Raw genomic sequence first — 22,639 nt, forward strand, 5'->3', positions numbered from 1 at the left:
TAAAATAAATATTATTCATCAGTTTGGCAGCAACTAGCTAATACTGATATGAGCTGCCCAGAATATAAGCCATTGCTTTCATCACCTTGGGCTCCTTTCCTTTCTCAGCAGCTTAACAAAAGGAAAAAAAAGATCTGGGAGTAGAGATGTTCTAAGAGTTTTTTTTCTTTTTATCCAAGGTACATAATTGCAGTTTCAAACTGGGGAGATGAAATGAACAGTAGAAGAGCAAGGTGTGTGCTATGAATCAGCTTAAAATTAGGGTGAGCAGAGTCAACAGTCAGGATGAGTGGAAATAAGTTATTATTTTGGTGGTGTTCTCCATTTCCACAAGCTCTGCAAGTTTAATAGTTAAGAGTATAAGCTCCTTTGCGTACACAGGGGAGAAACTGATGTTAACCTGAACTGAATCTACAAGGCTGGATCCAGGTTTAGGCATATGCAACTGAGCTGGAAGCAGCCTCCCCTGCCCACTTCCCATGAGACCTTCCAGCCTCTTGGAAGTGTTGTTCAGAGATTTGGGGGACCCAGGAAAATAGGGGAAATTGTGATGCAAAGAAAAGGTGTGGAACCACTGAAAACTGGGCACAGGCAGGTTCTGTGAGCAGAACCTCTTGTCCATGGAAGGCAGATCCTGGCCCAAAACTGCATGATACAAAGATGAAGTACATACTCCGCAATTAGTGCGAGACATTTGCTGCATGCACTCCAAACTCTTCTGTGGTCCATCTTTTTCTTTCCTATCTTGTAAAATTCCAGACTTCCAAGAACTGTCTTTTGGAATGTTCTCTTAAAATGAGCAACAACCAGATCTTAGGGGCACTTGGACCTCTTCGGAGTTGCTCACCCAGATAACTGGGTATTATGACAGGTCACTCTAATGACTTCACAGCTCTACTTTATTTTATTTTTTAAAGAAAGGCACAGAAGCAGATGAGTTTTCATTTCTTCAGCTCCACTATGGTAACACAACAGGGTGTTGTCTTAGAGCAGGGTTGTTGTGAGCCCATGACTCCCATAATCCCTCAAGAATCGCCTATGCTGGTTAGGGCTGATGGAAGTTACAGTCCAAGTACATCTGGACAGCCACACGTCCCCCATCTGTCTTGGGTTAACAGCACAATTCTATGCATGGCCACTTAGAAGCAAGCCCAGGTGAGCTCAGTAAGGCCCTCTCCTAGACAAGTGGGCACAGGTTACACCCTTAGTTAACCAACAGAGTGAATTAGGCCTAAAGACTCCTGTATAACTGACCAGTCCTTGATATTAAAAGATAAGCCTTAAGAACATCACCTGACTCCCAATTTTCTTTTCCAAGTGGCAAAATTCAGTCACCCCTGGGCTGCTGTGGGTGTTTTTCATTCCCTTAGTATTTTTTTTTTTAAAGAAAAACAGATTTTGTACTTTTATCAATCTCAGTGTCCTCCTCGGTATACCACTTCCTGGTTTTCACTGACTCCGTTGGCTACTAGTCAACAGAACCAGTGTGGGAGAGCCCGTGTGGAGTAGTGGTTTGAGTGCGGGACTGGGGAGATCTGGGTTCTAGTCCCCACTTGGTCATGGGGCTCCCTCAGTGCCTGGGCCACTCATGGACTCCCAGCCCAACTACCTCACAGCTGTGTGAGGATAAAATGGAGAGGAGGAGGACCAAGGTAGCCACCCTGGTACTTTGCAAGTAAAAAAAAAAAAAAAAACAGGATATAAATGTAACAACAATAAAATTAGTGGTGATTGTGATGATAAAGCAGACTTTATAAGGCAGATATAAAAGCTTGCACCAGAGAAATTTGATCGTTAACTTTTGGATAACAGACACTTTTATTAACACTGCAAATCAGTATTATGGAATTTTATCTTTAGGTGAAGTTTCTCTATTTGTATTATTAGTCATTTTATCTAATCTATGTATGATTTGCCCACTGGACCTAAATACTATTTGTCCCCTTGTCTCTTTCACTGGATATTTTTTCTCTGTTGTATTGTGATGGTGCTAGGACTGTAAACAATACAACTGAACGGAACAAATTAAACAATATTGTTATCAAGGGCAGCCCCCCATAGAGAGCATTACATGGTAATCTAGGTGATAAGAATGTGACCCTGGACCTGACGAGAGGCTGGCATGTTTTCTCCATGAGAGAGTCCAGCTGGCGCATAAGACGAAATCAGCAGAAGGCACTTCTGGCTGCCACTGTCACCAAGTAATGACTCTAATCAGGGTCAGGTGCTCCTGGCAGTCCTTCTCATATCCCATGTGTAGTGTGGAACTTGTACGGCAGCAGCATTCCTATGCTACTTGGCTAATGCAAGATGACATACGGTTGAAACGGATGGGTGACTTGGAATGTTGTGAACTGCCCAGAGAGGTTCAGCTATAGGCGGTACAGAAATGGAATGCAATGCTATACTACTAATGATAATGGTATCTCAGACTGGGGCATCTTTCCTCCAGTTATGAAGGATATACCAGCTTCGCCCCTACCTGGAAGACAGAGCCTGAAAGCAGTCACATGTACACTGGTAATAGTTTTACTATGTGCACTGGTAATAGATTACTGCAATGAGGTCTACATGGGGCTGCCCTTGAAGATGCTCTGGCAATTACAACTGGTACAAAATGGGATCATGTGGTTGTTGATGGGAGCCTCTAGAATGGCTCACATAGCGCCCATACTGAAAGATCTCCATTGGTTACCAATTGTGGCCCGGACCCAAATCAAGGTGCTCGTGCTGACATACAAAGCCCTAAACGGCTTAGGCCCCAGTTATCTTAGGGAGCGCCTGCAGCCATACGTGCCTGTTGATTTGAGATCAATGCAGGGGGCCCTCCTGTGTGAGCCGTCCCTTAGGGAGACGAGAGGGATGGCCGCTAGGAGGAGGGCCTCTTCTGCAGCTGCTCCCCATACCTGGAGTGCTCTCCCCAAGGAGATTTGCCTGGCACCTTCCTTATATTCTTTTCGGGACCAGGCAAAGACCTTCCTTTTTAAAAAATATTTTAATAGGTGACACCACTAAACCTTTGTTTTGTATTTTTGTCTGTATTTCATTAATATTGTATTTTACTGTGTTTTAGTTGGTTTTTATTGTGTTTTATCTTGTGACTGTGAGCTGCTCAAAAGTGCTGCGACACAATTAGGCAGAATACAATCTAAATAAATAAATAAATAAATAAATAAATAAATAAATAAATAAATAAGACAATCTAAATAAATAAATAAATAGCTTGCCCTTGCTTCCAGGAGGAACACAGGCAGGCGGGAGATCCCGCAGCGCCAGCTCCTCCTGGGGATTTGCTCAAAGATGAGCAGCGTCCTGCAGCAAATCCCAGACTTCCACAGCCAATGCCACATGGAAAGCAGCCCCAGTTCTTTATACATGAAAGATCCATCTCCCCTTAACACAAATGAAATCCCAACAGCAGACACAAATCTAGTGCGTTACCCACCGATTCTTGCTTTATGATGGACTGAAAACAGTGAAAGGTTCCACGGTAGAGGGGCTTTTCCACATTTTGAACTTGAAGGCGTACCTATAAAATATAGCGAGAATTTATTGACATGGCCAAACATAAAAATTAAACATAAATCAACAGGTAGTGTGACACAGTACCCTTGTCTGGGTACGTATCATGTAGCTATGAGTACAGAGCTTTGACACCACAGTAGGTAATTAAAGGGAATGGTTTACATTTTGGGAATCACTCCATTTTATGTTAAAATTTGGATGACATGGGAGTGGTTACTAGGGCTCTAAATTAAGTGAGACAAACCCTTTTTTGGGATCTAGGCCCTTTAATTCCACAATCTTTGTGAAATATTTGGCTATTTGCAAATACATCTAATACTTCCAGTGCACAAGATATGCCAGCAAGAATACCTATAAGGTTATGAATGAGTAAGTTTAGAATATGCTTGTTGAAATTTATTAAAATAACAGTTTCCAAGCTGTCTATGGGTGAGAATGTCTCCAAGCAATCAGGCATGGGGTTGTTTTCTTTTTAGACCACAACTACCTAATCTGGCTATTATAAACCCATTCAGTATCAAGTTTACATATTTGTAAGTCCAAGTATTCTAGCAGTCTGACTATTGGATTGCAGAGTTCATAAATGCTTATTTTGAAGAGCTGTTTAGAAACAACCATTTTTTTAAAGCTGGATAACCATTTATCAAATGTATGTCAGTATCTCTAAAAAAGTTCCTGTTTGAAACCTTAAAAGCATCTATAGAGCAATTGTCTGTTACATTTCCCACCTCCCCAATATCATTTCTGAATAAAATTTCCATTAAGGGATGCCAGTTCTTTTCATTCCCCTCCAATCTATATGAAGCTGAACAGCAATGAAACGCTAACAATTAAAAATGCTAAAAAACCGAACTCAAGCACATTGATAAAGAACCCACAAACCAACCCATGGGAATACCTAAAATTCATCAATACAAACATAGTGATGGGTGTTTTGGGAAATAAAGGGATCCTAATTTAAAGGCATAGCTGAAAACAGACTTCATAATGCAAGCGAGTTTGTTCCACAGCATATGTATATAAACTTTAAAGCACAAAGGGGATAAAAATATGCACACCAGTGAATGAATGGCAAAAGTTAGGTTTTTTAAAATGCTCTTATTCAAAAGCAATCTTGCATTCCCCATTCCCTCCAGTTCAGAACACTAGAAACATTTTTAAAACTAAAATCATGTTTAAAAAAAGAAGGGAATACACTCTATAGGTTTTCCTGGCGTGTTGTTGTTGCTGTTGGTTTATAAAACTTGGAACTAATCATACATGTTGGAATAAATTAAGACCGAGAGAAACAGAATGTTCACCTGGTCTATACTTACTAGGTAACTCTCCCGTGATGAGGCTTATCTGTCATCTACAACAAAGTAACACTTTTGCTGTTAATGAAGACAGCCCCTAGCTCAGAAAGTAAAGGCAGTTAAGCAACAAAGCAATTGTACACATCACATCAACAAATTGGGGGGGAAAAAGAGGAGGTGCCACTCGAAGCTCTGGTTCAGAATCAGTGCATCATCTTTTCACGTCTTAACATGGCCCAGCAGTCCCCCAAGCATCACTCCTGGCCCCATCCGTACAATGCCTGGAGCATTTCAGAGCGGGAAAATTAAGCTTTTCTTTGGATCCCAAGAATGTGGTCTTAAATTAAGGGTCAGAGCAGCCTTCGGGAAATTTGCTTAAAAAGAAGGCTTGCTTGACAGCGTTTCAGCCATTCAGCCATCCAGGTAAGTCTACCAAACTTGCAGGAATGGATTATAATGTTAAATGCAGCAATGAAACGTAGCTCTACATAAAATGCCCTTTAACAAGATTCGACTCAGCATGTCCTTTTACAATAAATTAGCATCAAGCAGCAATCCTATGCACAGTGTTTTGGGGAAAAGTTCCACACTGGAACGGACTTCCAAATAATCATGTATAGGATTGGGCTGCAAGACGCTTAAAACAGATCTCTCCCTCTCAGTATTGTGCCTTCAACAACATCATAAGAAGCTAAACATTTAAGACAACAGGATTATAAGGCTATTGCCATCATGAAAGCAATTAAATAATGTTGCAACTCCGAACATATTTGCATTGCAAGGATGATCAAATCCAACTTGCTTCTAAGTAAATACATTTGCTGGTCCTACAGTGCAGCCTGGGGGCACATGCTTTAATCCCCTTTTTTAAAGCTATGCAGGTTCAAACTTGGCCAATATCTGAATGGGAGACCAATAAGAAATCCCATAGAGTTCCATGATGACAAGAGAGAAATATAAATGTACTACAAAATAAAATTCAGTGCAGCATGCCACACTACTTTCATCCTGTCAGTTAAGTTCATTTCCATTAAGTTGGAAAAAGAAAACAAAGCTGTGATATTTTGGCCCGCATTCTGCAAACGTGTCCACAAAATACATGAAAGGATTTGGAGCTTTTATTCTGATAGAAAACAGTATGTTGGAAGAATTCAATGGAATTTGAAATGATTTCACAGCAAAAATAAATAAATAAAAGCAACAAAACAAAAACAACTTGGCATGAAATGACTGAAAAAATACAGCTACGAGCCTTACACACACTTTGCATCTCATCCACAAGGCCTGCACTTGTTTTAAAGCAGTAAGTCCTTTAAGGTTACTGAGTGCTATTGGCACATCCTCTCTAAAAGACGACTTCAAATCTTATTCCAATCCACAGACAAGACAAAATAATTGGATTTAAGCCCATTTATTTTGGTTTGTACTCTCAAGTGCCACAGTTTAATTTTGTACATGTATACTTGGAAGTAAGGCCCACAGAGTTTAATGAGGCTTACCCCTGAGTGAGGTATATGACTGCACCCAGTACAGCTATTTGCATTGCCTGTGGGCTAGTCTATAAGCCAGGAAACTGTTTTAGAGTTTCTTTTTGCTTTTATGCAGGCACAGAGTTTAACTAATTGAATTGTCTGGAACCCGAATAATTCCTACAGCAACCTACCACTGCCGTTTAGGAGTCAAGCCAACATACATCAAAAGTCTCAAACAAGAAAGAAAGAAGTTGTCACTTGAAAACTCACACAAACCTTCTTTGGGTGGGAAGAAGCACATTAATCAGCAAGACTGTTTCATCATGCAGCAAACAGTCATCTGGGCAATATAATTAACAAATTAATGATTTTCCAAAGCAAACAGGAAGGAAAAGGCACCAGAGAGCAGGGTTAAGTGGAGTGCATGTTTGTATTCTGTTATGTTAGTGCTAAAGAGCAACATATTCTTGGGAAGAATTTGTAGGAACTGTTATTAAATGCTGTGGGATTGCTACCTAAAATGTGGCGGAAGACCCAATCCTCAGAACGTATTTAAGAGCATCAACTGAAGATCTGGAATGCTGCCTCTTTCTGTGTTGAAAGTTTGACTGAAGTGTGGGATATTGCAATAGTGTGGTATGACTGTAAACTAATTCAAAGTCTCTACGAGGATTTTTATTTTAAAGGGTCTGAAGTATCTAGATTCCCCCCTTTTATTCATAAGGACTAGTGCTACCTTCAGTCTAAGTGTTTAATGTAAGAAAGCCTGTGGAAAGTCAACCCACCTTAACAGTATCGAATGGATGTCCTACCAACACACCGGCAGCACCTGAAACAGAAGTACAATACAGTATAAGCCTATTTAAGCCAGCCATTTAACATACAAAGTTTGCAATTTGCTGTACAAATTTCAGATCTCATGCAGTTCCTGTTCATGGGTCTTATGGTAGATGGTATGGCAAGAGTTCCAGGGCTAACCATAAGTGAAGAGCCAATGTAGTACAGTGGTTAAGAGTGTGGGACTGGGACTCAGGGGATCCGGGTTCTAGTCCCCGCTCGGCCAAAATGACAGATGGATGGGCCAGTCACAGACTCTCAGCCCAACTGACCTCACAGGGTTGTTGTTGTGGGGATAAGACTGAAAGCAGCAGAAGAATAATGTAAGCAGCTTTGAGTTCTTTCAAAAAAACAAAAGGTGTATAAATCTAATAAATAAGTAATGGGGGACACTCTAAGTGCTCTTGGGTTTCTTGGCCTGCTTGGGTTTCTCACAAGAGGAAAAAAGGCAACATATAAATGCAAAGTAGGAATAACAACAGAAGGCCTCCATGAAAGAACTAATGCAAGAACCTGGTTTCACACACGCTGGAACAGTGCTAAGCACGAGAGCAATGCCTTCAAGCAGACTTGCCAGCTGCCAGAGTTGGACACTGTGCCCGCTCTGTCAGAGGGCAGGCATGGTGAGGACACAGCTCCTGCTGTGATGCAACCCTGTAGCCCCTAAGGGAGGGGTTCATTATGTGGAACCTGTGGACAACACAAAACTCTCTGGAACGGGGGCAGCAAGTAGGAAAGCCCCACATACTCTGCACTTCGCATTCATGGGTGAGAAACTCCCAATTTCAGTTCCTCTCATGGTGCAAGCTGTTCCAAGGCAAAGGAGGTGGGTGGTCCACCAACCCTGGAAGACAGTGGTCACCCCTGCATCACAGGAACAGTTTCAACATATGCCAAAGAAGAAGACAAAACCTTCCGTCAAGAACAAGTGTTCTAGTCAGATTATGGCACGCAACAGGGACTCAGCATGTGATTGTCTTGGGAAGTGATGCACGAGGTACATTGCGGGGGTTTTGAACTAGCATTTCACTGCTTGGGAGGTGACTGCTTTAACCCATGTACTCCAACTGTGATTCCCATCTGTCCCTGGTCTTCAGGAGTAGAAGAGGTTTGAGAGCTGAACAGTTGTAAGTCTTCTCAACTTCTTGCTGTTAAGTGTTGCTAAGCATCAAGCAATTAAGTGCTGCTGAGTGTTAATCTTATTAAAAACTATTTGGCAAGGTTTTGAGGAATATGTTAAGTAGCTTAAATGCTGCAGATGAAGATCAGAAGAACAAAGTGTTCTATGCAACCCTGAACTATGCTTACTGGGGCAAATCGGGCATGGAAGAGATGGTGCCTCAAGCGGTCCGTTGCCTACTCACTGGCAACGTTATCAGAAGAATACATCTCAGGTGGAGAGGTGCATTGTTGGATTAAATTCCTCCTCCACTCTATGATCTTATCCACCTCGTGTTCTACAATGGGAGAAGGGGAAATAAATGTACCTGGGTAGTGGAGAGGCTTTCTTCCATCATCTCCACTGTGTTCCCACCCTGGACTGACTGCATATACAGTGGCAAGGAGGATGCACTTTGTACATGCTCAGAGACATACCTTTCATCATAACAAATTCTTCAACTGAGCCCGAGCAGCAGGCCCTGGTTTAGGCAGCGATCAAGCTATAACGAATGCAACAGCATCTGCTACCTTTGAGGGCAGGCTGTCAAAGAGACGAAGGCTTGCCCCACATTGTTTGGCATAAAGAGGGAAATTTAGAGGGGCGAAGCCTGGAGGAAGCGCAAGATGAAGGCTCGGCCTTCCAGCCAAGACCGCTCGCTTCTTCCTCGCCCACCGTTAGCGCGCCCTGCTTTGTTTAAAACTCAGTGGCGGCCCTCGCAGGACTCCCGCAGGGGACGAGACGAGAATGCCGACTCCCGCGCGCTGGCTCGCCGATTCTGCTGATCAGGGGGCGCCTCATCGGAGGTGAGGAGGCAGAAAGCGTCCCCCTGCGCTGCAGGAACAATGGGGACCGCGGAAAGCGCGCCTGCGGCAAGGCACCCCAGTGAAAGACCCGCACAAGCAGTGAATGAAGCGGAGGGGAAGGGGGAAGAAGGAGAGGTACAAATCCTCTTCCACGTTACGCTCTCGGCTGTGCATCTCCCCCGCCCTGCTTTCCATGCTTGCAACGCGTCTCCGCCCTCCAACCGGGCAGATGAGCAGGCAACGCATCCCCGCTGCAGTGCGCCAAGCCACGCATGCAGTCTCCTCAAGCCTAAGCCGGCGGAGCCGCTGCCGCCCCGCCACCTCCACCCCCACCTCCACCTCCACCCCACCGGTTTCGCAAACAGACCGCGCACCATCGGCCGCAGCCCAGCGGCGCCGGCCAGCCCCGCTTCTTCCGCCGGGCGCTTTTACCTCCTACGCAGCCTGCGAGGAAATCCAGCGCCATGTTCGCCGTCTCCAAACGCGCAGCTTGCCACGCAAAGCCGCCCCCTTTCCTCGTGCGCGCCTCGTCCCGCTCGTCTGTCCTGTGAATGCACCTCCTTGCTCGCGTGCGTCGTGATGGCGAACTTCTCTCGGGGTTCCAGGCAGGGGAAGAGGGATCGACTCCCTCTGATCCGGAAGGAGGGATGTGGCGAGGACAGGGAGAGAAAAATCGGGGACCGACCGGCTGCTTGCGAGGAGCCTTCCGCCCTCCCTTCCGCTTGCGCTTCTGGCTGCCGCGCCCTGCCACCAGCTGAGGGGCGCCTTCCCGAGCCGGCGCGATCCTCACCCGCTCCCCGGCCGCTGGCTGCCAAAGCGAGCCTCGACGTTTCTATTTCTGACGCCCGCGAGAGGAGGGGGGCGAGCGAGCCTTATGGGGAAACGGCGGCCTCCAATGGCAGGCGGCCTGCAAGGCAACACCCTTCCAAGCCGGCCCTCCGGCCGGGCTGCTCATTGGCTGGGAGGCGGGGAGGCGGCGGCGGCGGGGAGGCCTCGCCGAGCAGGGCGCTGGAACAGAAGCAGCGCGGCGGGAAGGGGCGTCTCGCTCCGCTCGCAGGCGCAGGAGCGCACAAACGGCCGCTTTGTGCCGCTGGTGCCTCTGGCGGAAGCCCGGCGAGGGGGCGGCGTTAAGGCCTCCTTTAGGGGAAGCGTGTCCTCTCGCCCTGCGTGGCCCTGCTCGGCTGGGCCCCTGGAAGATGAAGACGGAGGGCGGGAGGGGCGCGCGTGGAGCGAGCCTTTCCCTGCTGCAGATGAGGTTGCGGGCAGCAGCCCCCTTCCACCCACGCTCCGCTGTATGGAGACATCAGGACTAGCAGCCATTGATAACCTTCGCCTCCAGCCCCTTTCAAAGCCTTCCAAATTGGTGGCCATCACTGCATCTTGTGGAAGTGAATTCCATGAACTCTGCGCCGTGGGAAGAAGGCCCTTCCTTTTATCTGCCCTGGATAAATGGAAGGTCAGCTGCACTCAACGCGCACAGGAGTCGCTCCTTCCATCCATGCAGAGTCTTGTTCTATAAATAAGATGCCAGGTTTTCCAGCAGGGATGAACAGGCAGGCCAGACACGGTAGAGATCGCCAACCCCCCTCCCACGTTCATTCCCAGAATTGTGACCCACGTGATGCTGCCTCTGAACAGAAAGGGCCCTGTGATAAAACGGGATCCTATTCTGGGACCATTCGTTTACAGGGAGACCCATCAGCCGTACTGCTCATGTCCCTTTCCATATTGAGTTGCTTGTTTACAGCTCTTACGTTATTACTATTAAATTTATTATTAAACAGAGCCAGTGTGGTGTAGTGGTTAAGAGCGTGGGACTGGGACTCAGACAAACTGGGTTAGAGACCCCGCTCGGCCATGGAACCAACTGGGTGACTTTGGGTCAGTCACAGACACTCAGCCCAACCTACCTCACAGGGTTGTTGCTGTGGGGATAAGATGGAAGAGGAGAATGATGTAAGCTGCCTTGAGCCCTTTGTAGGAAAAAGGCAGGATATAAATTGATAAATAAATTAATTGCATTTCTAGTCCACCTTTTTTCCTCTTGTGAGGAACCCAGAGCCCCTGCCAGAGCTCCATTGTATCCTCAACAACAATCCTGTGAGGTAGGTTAGGCTGAGAGTAGGTGACTCGCCCAAAGTCACCCAGTGAGCTTCATGGCCAGCAAAGCATGGTTACTGTCTTTATAAAACATCTTTCTCATTTGTTTCAATTTCACATTACACACATGAGCAGCACCCTTTGTTTATATATATCTATCTTATTTATGTATCTATAAATAAAGAGACATCTGTTCTCCCAAGCAGCTTGCAATAAGCAAACACTAGTATGTAATAAAAGCATTCCTTTCAAAAGCACTGGGGGTGTGTGAAGGAGGACGACGAAGGAAAACGCCCCCTCTTGCCCCTTCGTACAGAGTCGGGGCACTTTTTCCATTCTAAGGGCTGAGTTGGTTTTGGGCAAGCATGTGGGGTACAGTCTCACTATACCCCAAAGTGAGCAGGGCCTTCTACTTGTTATGCCACTCGAGTATGTTTACCCAGATACCATTACATATGTGAAAGTAGACATACACAGTTACATGTACATACATGCAAACACACGCTTCACTTTTCCCTGCACTGAAATCAAGCTTTTCAAAACTTCCATTAGCAGCAATAGAGGCTTTTCAAAAGCCAGGTTCCAGTGTAGGAGGTTGAGTTTGGTGAGAGGTTACCATGTTGATGAATGGAGGATTAGCCCTTCCCTTCCTAGCAGTGACACTCCTGGCCCCCAAATATCCCCATGCTATAATTAGGTTTTTAAAAAGCCTCCAGGGGGACCATAAAAAGTGTTATGACTTAGTTTTGCTAAGCCCAAGCATTCCACCTTCTTTAAAAACAAACCAAAACAAAAATGCTACATTGAAAGTAAAATCTCTGAAATGTATTTTTATCAGCTTTCTCATTTGGAACTTTCTCATTTTGAAATGTTTTAAGCTTGTGGGCAAGAAACTTGCAAGAATCCTTTTAGTTAAGTATTTAATCTTTAGTCTCTCCTATGCTGCCATTTAAAAAATAATGTAACAGAAATGGGCAAGATGTTGAAAAACAGCTTTTAAAATTAAAATTTTGCAAATATTTCTAGCATTCTTCAAATCTTCCAGTAACATCTATAATCTCTTTCAAGCTTTGCACTGCTAAAGAAGCTCTTTCTTCTGCAGAAAAGGGGGTAGTGAAATGGAGGAAGGAAAGAAAAAAGAAAAGGGAACCCTTATTTCCAAGTAGTTTTCTTCCTATTGTGTACCTGCTTATTGACAGAGGATAGATCCTTATTGTCCATTAAGCTTGCAACCCTAAATAGCCCCCACATAGTTGCAGCCTGATAATGAAATTACCAGTGATGAAATGGTAGTTCTAAATTGCAATCCAAACTAAAATAGCTGATGCTAAGCCTGGCCCTCCCTCCTCTGCTTTTGCAGTCCCTATCCACAACTTCCTTTCTTGGTGACCATTAGCTGCTTATGTTGTTGTTAGTTGCGAAGTCGTGTCTGACCTATCGCGACCCCATGGACAACATTCCTCCAGGCCTTCCTGTCCTCCACCATCCCCTGGAGTCCATTTAAGCTCACACCAATTGCTTCAGCGAGTCCATCTAGCCACCTCATTCTCTGCTGTCCCCTTCTTTTGCCATCTATTGTTCCCAGCATTAGGCTCTTCTCCAGGGAGTCCTTCCTTCTCATTAGGTGGCCAAAGTATTTGAGCTTCATCTTCAGGATCTGGCCTTCTAAAGAGCAGTCAGGGTTGATCTCCTCTAGGACTGACCGGTTTGATCACCTTGCGCTCCAAGGGACTCGCAGGAGTCTCCTCCAGCACCACAATTCAAAGGCCTCAATTCTTCAGCGCTCAGCCTTACTTATGGTCCAGCTTTCACAGCCATACATTGCAACTGGGAAAACCATGGCCTTGACTATACGCACTTTTGTTGGCAGGGTGATGTCTCTGCTTTTTAGTATGCTGTCTAGATTTCCATAGCTTTCCTCCCCAGGAGTAAGCATCTTTTAATTTCTTGGCTGCAGTCCCCAACTGCGGTGATCTTGGAGCCCAGGAAAATAAAATATGTCACTATAGCCTTTTATATTCCACATTAATTCCGAAGACAAAAGAACAGTATGTTTATTTTAAACAATCACACTCAATCTCACACAGTGGTGCAGTGATACTCTTTGAGAGGCAGGCAGATACTCATCAGGATATTCCCCAAAGACACACCCAAGGGAAGTCCAAAAATCTGGGCAGCTGTGTTGATACGTATCAGCAAACCAGATAGTCTCTACCTGGAGCTGGTCTTCTGCAAAGCTGATGGGTCACCATTGCACATTGGAAACCAAGCCGCCCCCCCCCCCCCGCTCCGCCCTCCCGCGCCTGCTGCATACTTGGCACTGTAACAAGGGATAGCTTGTAACAATACAGTGTTGCCTAGAAATGAGAATTTCAGCAAATCTCAGAGGGAACACGGAGGTCCTGGTGGTGGCAGGTAATGACCCCCTGCTGATCAAAAAGTTCAGGTAATTCATCCCCATGGGCCCTGGTTCTCCTACATCACTGATCCTGCTGGTCACATCCTTACCTGGGAATAAGCCTAACTGGAGTGAATATGCAGGTGAATATCCCTTTGGTACAATCCTACCAAAATATAGGACGTTTACATCCCATTGGATCTCAGCAGGAGAAGCATATATGTTCGCTCATCCTGCACTCAGGGAAACTTTCATGTGCCGCTTTCATTCATCCTGATCCTGTCTCATCAGCTAAGGACAATCGCAAAACTGAATGCACAGTGGCTGAAGCCCAGTCTCATCTTTTGGGTCAGCCTTCCCCAAGTTGGTGCCTTCCAAGTGTGTGGGACTGCAACTTTCATCATGTCTGGCCAGTGGCCATGCTGGCTGGGAATGATGGGACATACAGTCCAGCACAGCCAGAGGGCTACAGGTTTAGAAAGGCTCTCTTAGATCAGTATCTCATGGTTCCAAATATTAAAGGCTGAAAAACATGGATTTCATTTGTTGCTCTGCTTGTCATTGCTCTACAGGGTCGTTGCTCTACTTTTTTCTGCGTGTCATAAACTTATGTAAAAGAATGTAGTGTATTTAGAATTTAGTGTATTCTCCTAATTATGTTTTGGCTTTTAGGAAAGTCCCAGGTGCCTTATGGTTTTGGTGCAAATTTATCAGCTTATGATCATCTTTTGTCACATTCTTTTCCACACGCTCATTGTCTGGTGGGAATATCCTGCTACATACACACGGAGCCAGATATTCCACCCACTTCACCACCCACCTGTTGCACGCCAAGTTTAAACTCTTTCAGTTCAGCACGGACACTTTAATGCTGCAATTTGCAAACAAAACAGTGACACAAAATCAAGGATTCTGTTTGAACTCTTTCTTGTCAAGGTACTTTGGTTGCAATAAATTGGACAGAATATGACCTGGTGTTTCTGTTCCAAGCCAAACAACTAGGATTCCAAAATGAGATTAATACATTAAAATAAAGGGACAGGCCCTGTTTTCTGTGGCTTCCTTATGATTTGTCCTTGAATGCCAAGATCTCAAAAGGATGGCAGAGTATGACCTTAGTTGTTGACGAGCTCGACCATCCTCAAAAACAAAAGAATATTATTTCCTTCTCAAAAGAAAGAAAAATAGCTGTGTTGGTCCATGAGAAAAAAAGCAAAACAAAACTTTGAAATCCACAGTTGGTCAATATCTTTATGTGGACCAATCCAGACATTGGAGTGGTCTTGTCACAGTGGAAAGGGAAGGTGCATCCGCACTATTAGCAAGGTCTCAATTGCCACGGAGACCAGCAAGCCCCAAATGCTTTGCAGTTCAGAAGGGAAAGTAGGTGCTTTCCACCCCTACTCCAGCCACTGCGAGGATTACAATTACGCTTGGGCAGGAGAGGGGTGGCAGAGGATGTCAATATGCATGTTAATACAAAGAGTTATTGCTGCAAGCTCTGCCTCTACTCCACCACTGCAGTTCAAGTTCTTCCAACTCCTAGCTCCAGCCTTGAGGACTAGGAACATTAGAAGAGCCATGCTGGGTCAGCTCAAGAGCATTCTGTTCTCACAGTGGCCAAGCAGCTGCCCATGTGAAATCCAGAAAGAGGGCATGAATGCAGCAGCCCCCTTCCGTCCATGTTCGCCAGCAATGGGTGTACATATTGCACTGCCTCTGGTACTGATGGCACAGAGCCATCAAGACTAATAGCCCTGGATAGACCTCTCCTCCAAGAAGTTGTCCGTCTACTTTTAAAATGGGGCCATCGCTAAATCTTAAAGAGCTGGGATCACATGTGGCCACTTGTGCCCTCCAACCGAGTCCCGATGAGGCCCCATTGATACTCTTTCCTGCTTTCAGCATGGGGAGAGGTGCACATGATGTGTCAGCCCAAATGACCCAGGCCTCAGTGGGTCATAGTTGAAGAGCAGGAACTGACACCGTGCACCAGGCCAGAGGTGTCGCTAAGTGCAAAGCCCCCCCCCCCCGCCCCCCATGGCCCGTCAGCCCAGCCAGACATCTGTCGGTGTCACGAGCCACCTCCGACCCTTGTCAGCCTTGGCAACACCTGCAGGATCACACAGACAGGAGAGACACACTCTTGTTAATAAGCCACATGGGCTGTTAAGCGTTAACTAGGGAAAGCTACTGGATAACTCAGCATTGTTAACCTTTTTCATCTCTTCCAGCTGCACTCCCCTGCTGATTGCCACATGAGCCTGGTCTGGTTGCCCATCCATAGACAGCCCTTCTGCATGCATCCCGTTCCCCCTATTTCCTCCCTGCAGGGCAGTCATTAAATTAGTGGGAATGCTCTGAGCCTCCTGCCCAGCACATCTGCCCTGTGTACACAGACCCATGTACAGAGAAAGCTTTGCCTATGTGAACAGCACTTCTCCTGCTCCAAAAGTTCAGGTATTCACATCTTGGGTTGTCCACCTGACCAATTATGTTATCTGGCAGGGCCAGGTTAGGATATTTTGCTGCCCAAGGCAAAGGACAAGATGTTGCCATCCCCGTTCCAGTTACAGAAGCCAACTGGCCACGGGGTCTTGCTTCAGCAAGGCAGGGCAGTAGACTTGCTTTCTGGAGATGCCCCTAGCTTCGTTCAGCTATCATTCCTGACATGTGCAGAGGCTAGTTTCCAAGACCCATTGGGGGGTTTAGCCTTGATTGGTCTTTCGGCTGCAAAGTGCCAGTGAAGAACTGCATTGCAAAGAGCTTGACTAGAGTTTTGGAGCTGAAGGGCAAGAAGTGGAAGGCTGAGCTCAGGACACTCACAGGCATGCACACATGTTGTGATGTGGCGGCAAGTTGTTGCAGGAGAGGCCTGAGCTAACTGAGGAATGCAGAGCCATGGGGTCTGTGCTTATTGGGGTAGCCCACAACCTGCAGGGGCACTGGAGGACAATCTTCCACTGTAAGTGTTGAAGAGAGATCCATTTGCCAACCCCTCTGGATTTCTCAGATGGAACAGAGATGGGTGCTGTCTTGTTTGTTGCTGCAGGCAGCACAAGGTCTTGGGCTGCTCCTGCTGGGACCCCATACACATGGACCAATGAACTCTGGCTCCTTTGCTGTGAAGGAGGTCCCAACAGCCCTCTCTTGGATGACCTACGGCCACCTCTCCCTCTTGAGCCGAGAGACTGGGTCAATGAGGTAATGGGGCTTCACCATCTTTTAAGTGTGATGTCACCCTAGTCCAGCTCAACCTTTGCACACATTTGATGCTAGTGATTTGTAGGGCAAAAGGCATGCAAGAGATGATTTTGTTCCTTGCAATGATTTAGCACTGCCCCATGGAGTTATGCATTGACAATATTCCTGAAGCCGATTCAAAGTCCCAGGCTTGAGTTCCGTGTGCTGCGAAGCGCGGCTCCAAGAGTGGTGTAGGAAGCAGGCACCGCTAGCTTCAGGCTGTTGCTCAATCCCTCTCCATCCCTTCGGGAGGGCTGCTCATTCCTGGAAAAGCAGGTTGTGCCTCCCCTTCTGCTGTGCGGCTTGAACATCCTGATCAGGACGAACAAAGACAGCTGGCTCTCCGCAGATGGATTTCATTGCTGGGGCCATTGGAGGTAATAAATTAAAAAATAAACCTACCAGGAGCATCTTGATGAGGAGAGACAGGTGTTATTGCTTTGGAACTATCTTTTAGGGAGATCTGGAGGCCAGAAAACAGTCATTGTCAATTAAACGCCTTTACGAGAAGGAGATTGATTAAAAGGAACTTGCAAGCACGATGTTAGCCAAGGCTGTAATAGCTGGGTTGGTACTAGTGCCAGGATCCTATCCAAATCGGAGTTCTTCATATGGCTGCATGGTGACCATTCTAAAGGCATCTCACAGAAAGATGAAGGCGAGAGAGGGGGAATCCCACGAGGTGAGAACTGGGAACTATTTCTGGGCCCCCATGCAGAGTCTCGAGAGGCAGGCATGCAGTGGGCAGTGGAAGCTGTTTACGCCAGTCCACTCCAGACTTGCTGGCTCTGCTGGATCTTCCTTTTGTCAGGCTAGTGGGGGTTGTTTATCTGTCAGCGGTAGGGTAGTTGGCATAATGTAGAGAGGAAGCAGGTGAGTCTTTGGGGAGAAGGGAACTGGACGGGATGAATGACTGGCATTGCCATGGGATAGAGCAACCATCTGGAAGTGTCAACCATTTGCAGTGACAGGTTGCCAAGGTATGCAGGACTACCAATGTAACAATATTAGACGGCAGCAGTGACTCGGGAGGAAGCCATTTCTGGAGGCTCATTCAGATCTGAACTTCACAGCAACACAGTCTAGAGCAAGGCTGCCCTTCCTCAGCATTCGGAAGTGCTGGACTGCTATGGCTGTGCTGGGAATAATGGTGGCCCAACACAACCATGGGACACCAGGTTGAGGAAGCCTGGGCTGGAGACGGGCACAGGGAACACCTCCCTGAGAGAGGCCGCTGTGGGCTGGTGTGGTCCAGATGGGTAGTCCCCCAGTATAGTCTCCCCATGCATGTTTGGCCTCCGTGGATGAAGAGTGCTGGAACAGCTTGCTGCAAGGACAGCATTCTCAAGATGGCCTAAGGACAAGATTTGTGCAGTACAAATCTATGGCATTTGGAGCACATTTCTCATTACACTTTGCATTTTTCTCTTCCTGCACAAGCGCTGGCATCAGTTTCAGAGCAGAAGCCAGGCTTGGAATAAAACCAAGAATGTCCATGCACATACCTGAAATTGCATTGCTTTATGTGTTCAAGAAGCAGGATGCATTTGTCCAGCTCCAGTTCATCTATGGCAGGGGTCTCAGACTCACGGCCCACGGGCCAATTGCCGGGACAGGTGGGGCACGGGGGAGGGGGAGGGGCCCTGCGGCCTTCAAAGCGCCAGCGGCGCCCAGGCCAGCTCTGGGAGCGACGCGGGATGAGCGGCCACCACCACCGCGGAGGTGAAATACTTGATGCGGCCCAGCCTCACCCAGACTCTACTTCCAGCGGCCCCCAGGTAAGTTGAGTTTGAGACCCCTGATCTATGGTGAAATCATGCACATACGTTGAAGCCTGTGGCTTGAGTCAGCATACCTGCAGAATGAACATCATGGGTTTAAACATACAGAAACTTAATCAATGCACCTCGGGATGAAGCAGATAGCAAGAAGGGCTTAAGCCAGTGTAGCATATACAGGGTTTCAGCCTAGTCAGTATGCATGAATTTATATTTTCTTATCTAATGTAGCCATGTGATTGATCAATGTTAGGCTAGAAGTTCTGTTCTACACACTAAATTTTAAGTGTATGCTCATGCAGTGCAAGTGCACATTTAGCAAATGGACTGAGATTTGCTCTGGCTCGACTCAGTGAAGTCTGGCTCGCATGCAATACTTCGGTGATGAGCCAAGTTCTGGTCTGAGCACCTAGAAAATTGCGCAAGGCAGAAATATTCCATGACCAAGATTCTGAGGAAAATAGTGAAATATGCAATCTGTCATCTTTACTATAGTGCAAGAAGCGTGTGTCAACATGAAATTGCTGAAGTATAATCCATGATGACATTCAACTTTATTTCCTGTGGTTTGCATAAGGACAAAAACATGTTTTGTTTTTTCCAATCATATGACATTTGTAAATTGGCTCATAATAACAATAATGTGACTACTAAGGTAATTATTACTGTCCACACCTCTTGCATTTCTTTTCCCTCCAACAGCACAGTCTGTGTCTTTCTAGCCAGCCCTCAGTAGGTCTATGAGCATCTGCCGAGTTGAGGTTAATACTCTATGCATCTGATGAAGCGGACAGTGTCTATGAGAGCTTATGCCAGAATAAATTTGTTTGTTTTTAAAATGCCAAGAGATCCTTTGTTGGTTTTGCTGCAACAGACAAACATGGCTACCTCTCAGGAAAATAAATTATTTTCATTTCCATAAACATTATGGGGAGCCACATACCTGCCTCAATGCCCGCTTTCTGCATTTCAGCATTCAGTAGTACCAAAATACTGTAACTTCAGGCCACTCTGTCAATTAGTGGGCAGCAAGCACAGCATGGCATCGTGGAGGCAGAATGTATGACTTAATAGACCTCTAGTCCTGGGCAACCGCAAGCACACGGTGTTATGACCAGGCCATTTTTCAGTCCACACACACATTTCCCTCCAGGTTCCTGATGTGCTGGCTACTTCCAAGAAAACAGGAAAAAGAGTGGGGGAGGAGGAGTGGGGGAGAGGCAAGGAACACACTTAGGGATGCTTAGAGGACAGGTGATGCTGAGCACCTGACCGTTCGGTGGTGGCTCGGCATGGTGACGACCCGGCATGGAGAAGGTGAGGAAGGCGCTCCAGGGGCTTCCCTGGAACAGCTACGCACAGTAATTCGTTCATATGGGCCCAGGAGGATTTCATCCATTGACCTTGAGGGGTGGATCTAACCTCTTATTTATTGTGTGGATGGAACAAATCTCTCAGTTTTGCTTCCTTCTAGATCTGTTTTTTTAAATTAAAGTTTTTTCCATCTCAGAGATGAAGGATTTCCTGAATCTCTGAAGTCTTCTAAAACATGAACCAAAACTAAATTCTCATCCATCCCTAATTGGTGGTTTTTGCTTTGTGTTTTTTAAGCACACATCTACACAACAGCAATAACAACAACCAGTGCAACCTTTCAGACTTGAAGTATAGTGAACTTGGGTGTTCTTCAGTGTGCAAATAAATATAATCACATTATGGACTGAGAACTGGCAACAGTTGTAAGCCACCTAGGAAGGCCTTTGGCAGTTACAGGCAGCATATAAATATGTGACTGAATGAATGAATAAATAAACAAATAAACAGTGATGATAATGGAAACTGCTGTAATGTAGCAGTCCCTGAAGATGTTCTAGATGTTCCCTGCAGAAATGTCATCTTGAAATACAATGTGTACGTTAGGGCAGTCAATGTATTTTTAATCAAGTGGTTAAGTGGAGATGGTATTTAATTATTTTACTCGTGTTGATTTATACTCTGTTCTTCAATCCTAGAGGGTTTTCAGAGTGGGTTAACAATTAAGTGCAAGAATTTAAAACTTCGGCCATCACATGGAATTCCTAACAGCTGTAATCTGTACATGAACATTCCTAGGAGAAGTGTAGTTGAACTAAGAAGACTGCTCTTCTGAGAGGACTTGTAGATGATTGAACTGAGAAGCAATGAAAAGGCAGAGCATTGGCATTCATGGGGCAGATGTTCAAACTCCATATCAACAAAGATCAACAGTTCTAATAGACTTAGGCAAATCAAATGTATTTAACCTGGTGCCAAAAAGCTAACAAGTTCAGAACCTGGAGAGTCTCATGTGGGAAAGAATTACAGTGGTACCTTGGCTCTTGAACTTAATCTGTTCCAGGACTCTGGTTGTGACCCAAATTGATCATGAGCCAAGTCAAATTTCCCCATAAGGTTCCATGTAAATAAGGTTAATCCGTTCTGTAACTATTTTTTTTTAAATCACAAAAATTTGAAGTGGGTGCGCTGGGGTGGGGAGACAGGGGGATTGTGGTGCACTCAAGGGGAGGTGGGCGCAATCACAGGCATGCTTGGGGGGAAGACAGGCGCAATTGTGGGTGTGCTGGGGGGGGGGTCTCGTGTCTGAGGCAAAATTTTTCAGAAATTTCTGTTTGCGACCCAATTTGGTTGTGAACAGAGACGTTCGTGAGCTGAGGTACCACTGTATATTGATGGGACACTGAAAGCAATCCATTGGAAGTACTGAAAGGGATCTGTTTTGGGTCAGCAACTTTATCCTACCAGATGATGATGGGATCTGGAAAATTGTTCTGAGGATGGCTGTGGTGAGATTATAGTTCAGCTGTGTCATTCATGCTGGCCACCAGCCTGGATTAGACCACTTCATGGGAGATGAAGGTACTGGTGGTTTTAACGGGAAATAAGCAGGGACGTCACATGAGCATTTTAGAGATGCTGCTGTCACCGGCCACTTCCCTACTCAGAATTTCTTATTCCCTCAGAGTTTAGCTGCATACCTTACCATACCCAAGCGGACTGTAATTTCCCTGGCAACAATATATTATTTCTTGCTGTAATGTATTTGGGATTATAATGTATTCTGGTCTTTAACAGATAATTAATCCCATTGCTTTTGTGAAAGGCCTACTACTGGCTGATGAAAAGTCCTAGAATTGTTTGTTTGTTGTTGTTGTTGTGTGCTCAGAGTGAGTCTAGATGCCTTTTCAAGGATCCCTTGTAACTCAGTGCCTTTGATCACCAAGAGATTCAGGTTTCCACCTTTCCCCTACATCCTGTAGCTCTTGACTTGGTAGTTCTTGTTCTGCCTGGATTAGTGGCTTTTGTTCTACCAGGCCTGAGGTGTAGCAGGAAATCAGGCTAGAGAATTTGACTAGATGAGGAAGAAGAGAGTGGATTTAGAGTCCCCCTAGAAAAAATTCCTAGGCAGTCAAGTGGAAGCCAGAGTTCTGCTTCATTTTGGACTCAGTGTAAACAAGGAAGGAAGGAGGGAAGGAAATACCACAGGCCTCCAGGATCCTCCTTCTCAAGAGAGCCCTTAAAATTCCTCACCTCTCACGAGAGGGGCACAGGAGCCCCTCAGAATCTCCTTGAGTTTGTGGCTGTAGGGATTTTCTCCACTCTTTACCTTCCAGTCTGTCTTCTAACCATCATGCCAAACCCAAACAACAACTGAGAGCAGCTATTAGCATAATCCACGGTGCAGAGCTAGGAAATGTTTCTCTGTGACTCAACCTTTCTGCCATTCCAAATTCATCCACCCACCCACCCATCCATTCATAAAGCATTTATAGTCCACCTTTCAACAAAGTTCCTGGATTTAGATATAATTATAAATTCAGTCAGCAATGGTCCTCGTAGAGACAATGAGCTCATTAATCTGTGAGGTTGTTTTAGTTCATCAATAAACTACAGAGCAAAATGACAATAATACACTTACAATCTTCCCGTTGCTGGAACCCCATCGAAAATGACCGTGGATAGACTCCTATAAATGGCCAAACACGGAGC

At 45.8% G+C, this 22,639-nt stretch overlaps 1 protein-coding gene across 4 annotated transcripts in view; it reads right to left on the minus strand.

Annotated features, from left to right (window-relative positions):
* The window catches only part of SLC25A29 (solute carrier family 25 member 29), a 20,197-nt gene extending 10,238 nt beyond the window's left edge, over positions 1-9,959 (minus strand). For 3 of the 4 annotated variants that reach the window (XM_044437219.1, XM_044437217.1, XM_044437216.1), the window contains exons 1-3: positions 9,527-9,959; positions 7,078-7,121; positions 3,446-3,529 (exon numbers count right to left, since the gene is read on the minus strand). In XM_044437219.1, coding sequence (XP_044293154.1) covers positions 3,446-3,529; positions 7,078-7,121; positions 9,527-9,560 — 162 coding nt within the window. In that variant the 5' untranslated portion in view covers positions 9,561-9,959. The remainder of the gene's footprint in view (positions 1-3,445; positions 3,530-7,077; positions 7,122-9,526) is intronic. The other variant, XM_044437220.1, reaches the window with a different exon arrangement.
* Between the last annotated feature and the right edge of the window lie 12,680 nt (positions 9,960-22,639).

This window comes from Varanus komodoensis, unplaced genomic scaffold (genome assembly GCF_004798865.1).
Source record: "Varanus komodoensis strain SLA01 unplaced genomic scaffold, ASM479886v1 scaffold3, whole genome shotgun sequence".
Taxonomy (NCBI): domain Eukaryota; kingdom Metazoa; phylum Chordata; class Lepidosauria; order Squamata; family Varanidae; genus Varanus; species Varanus komodoensis.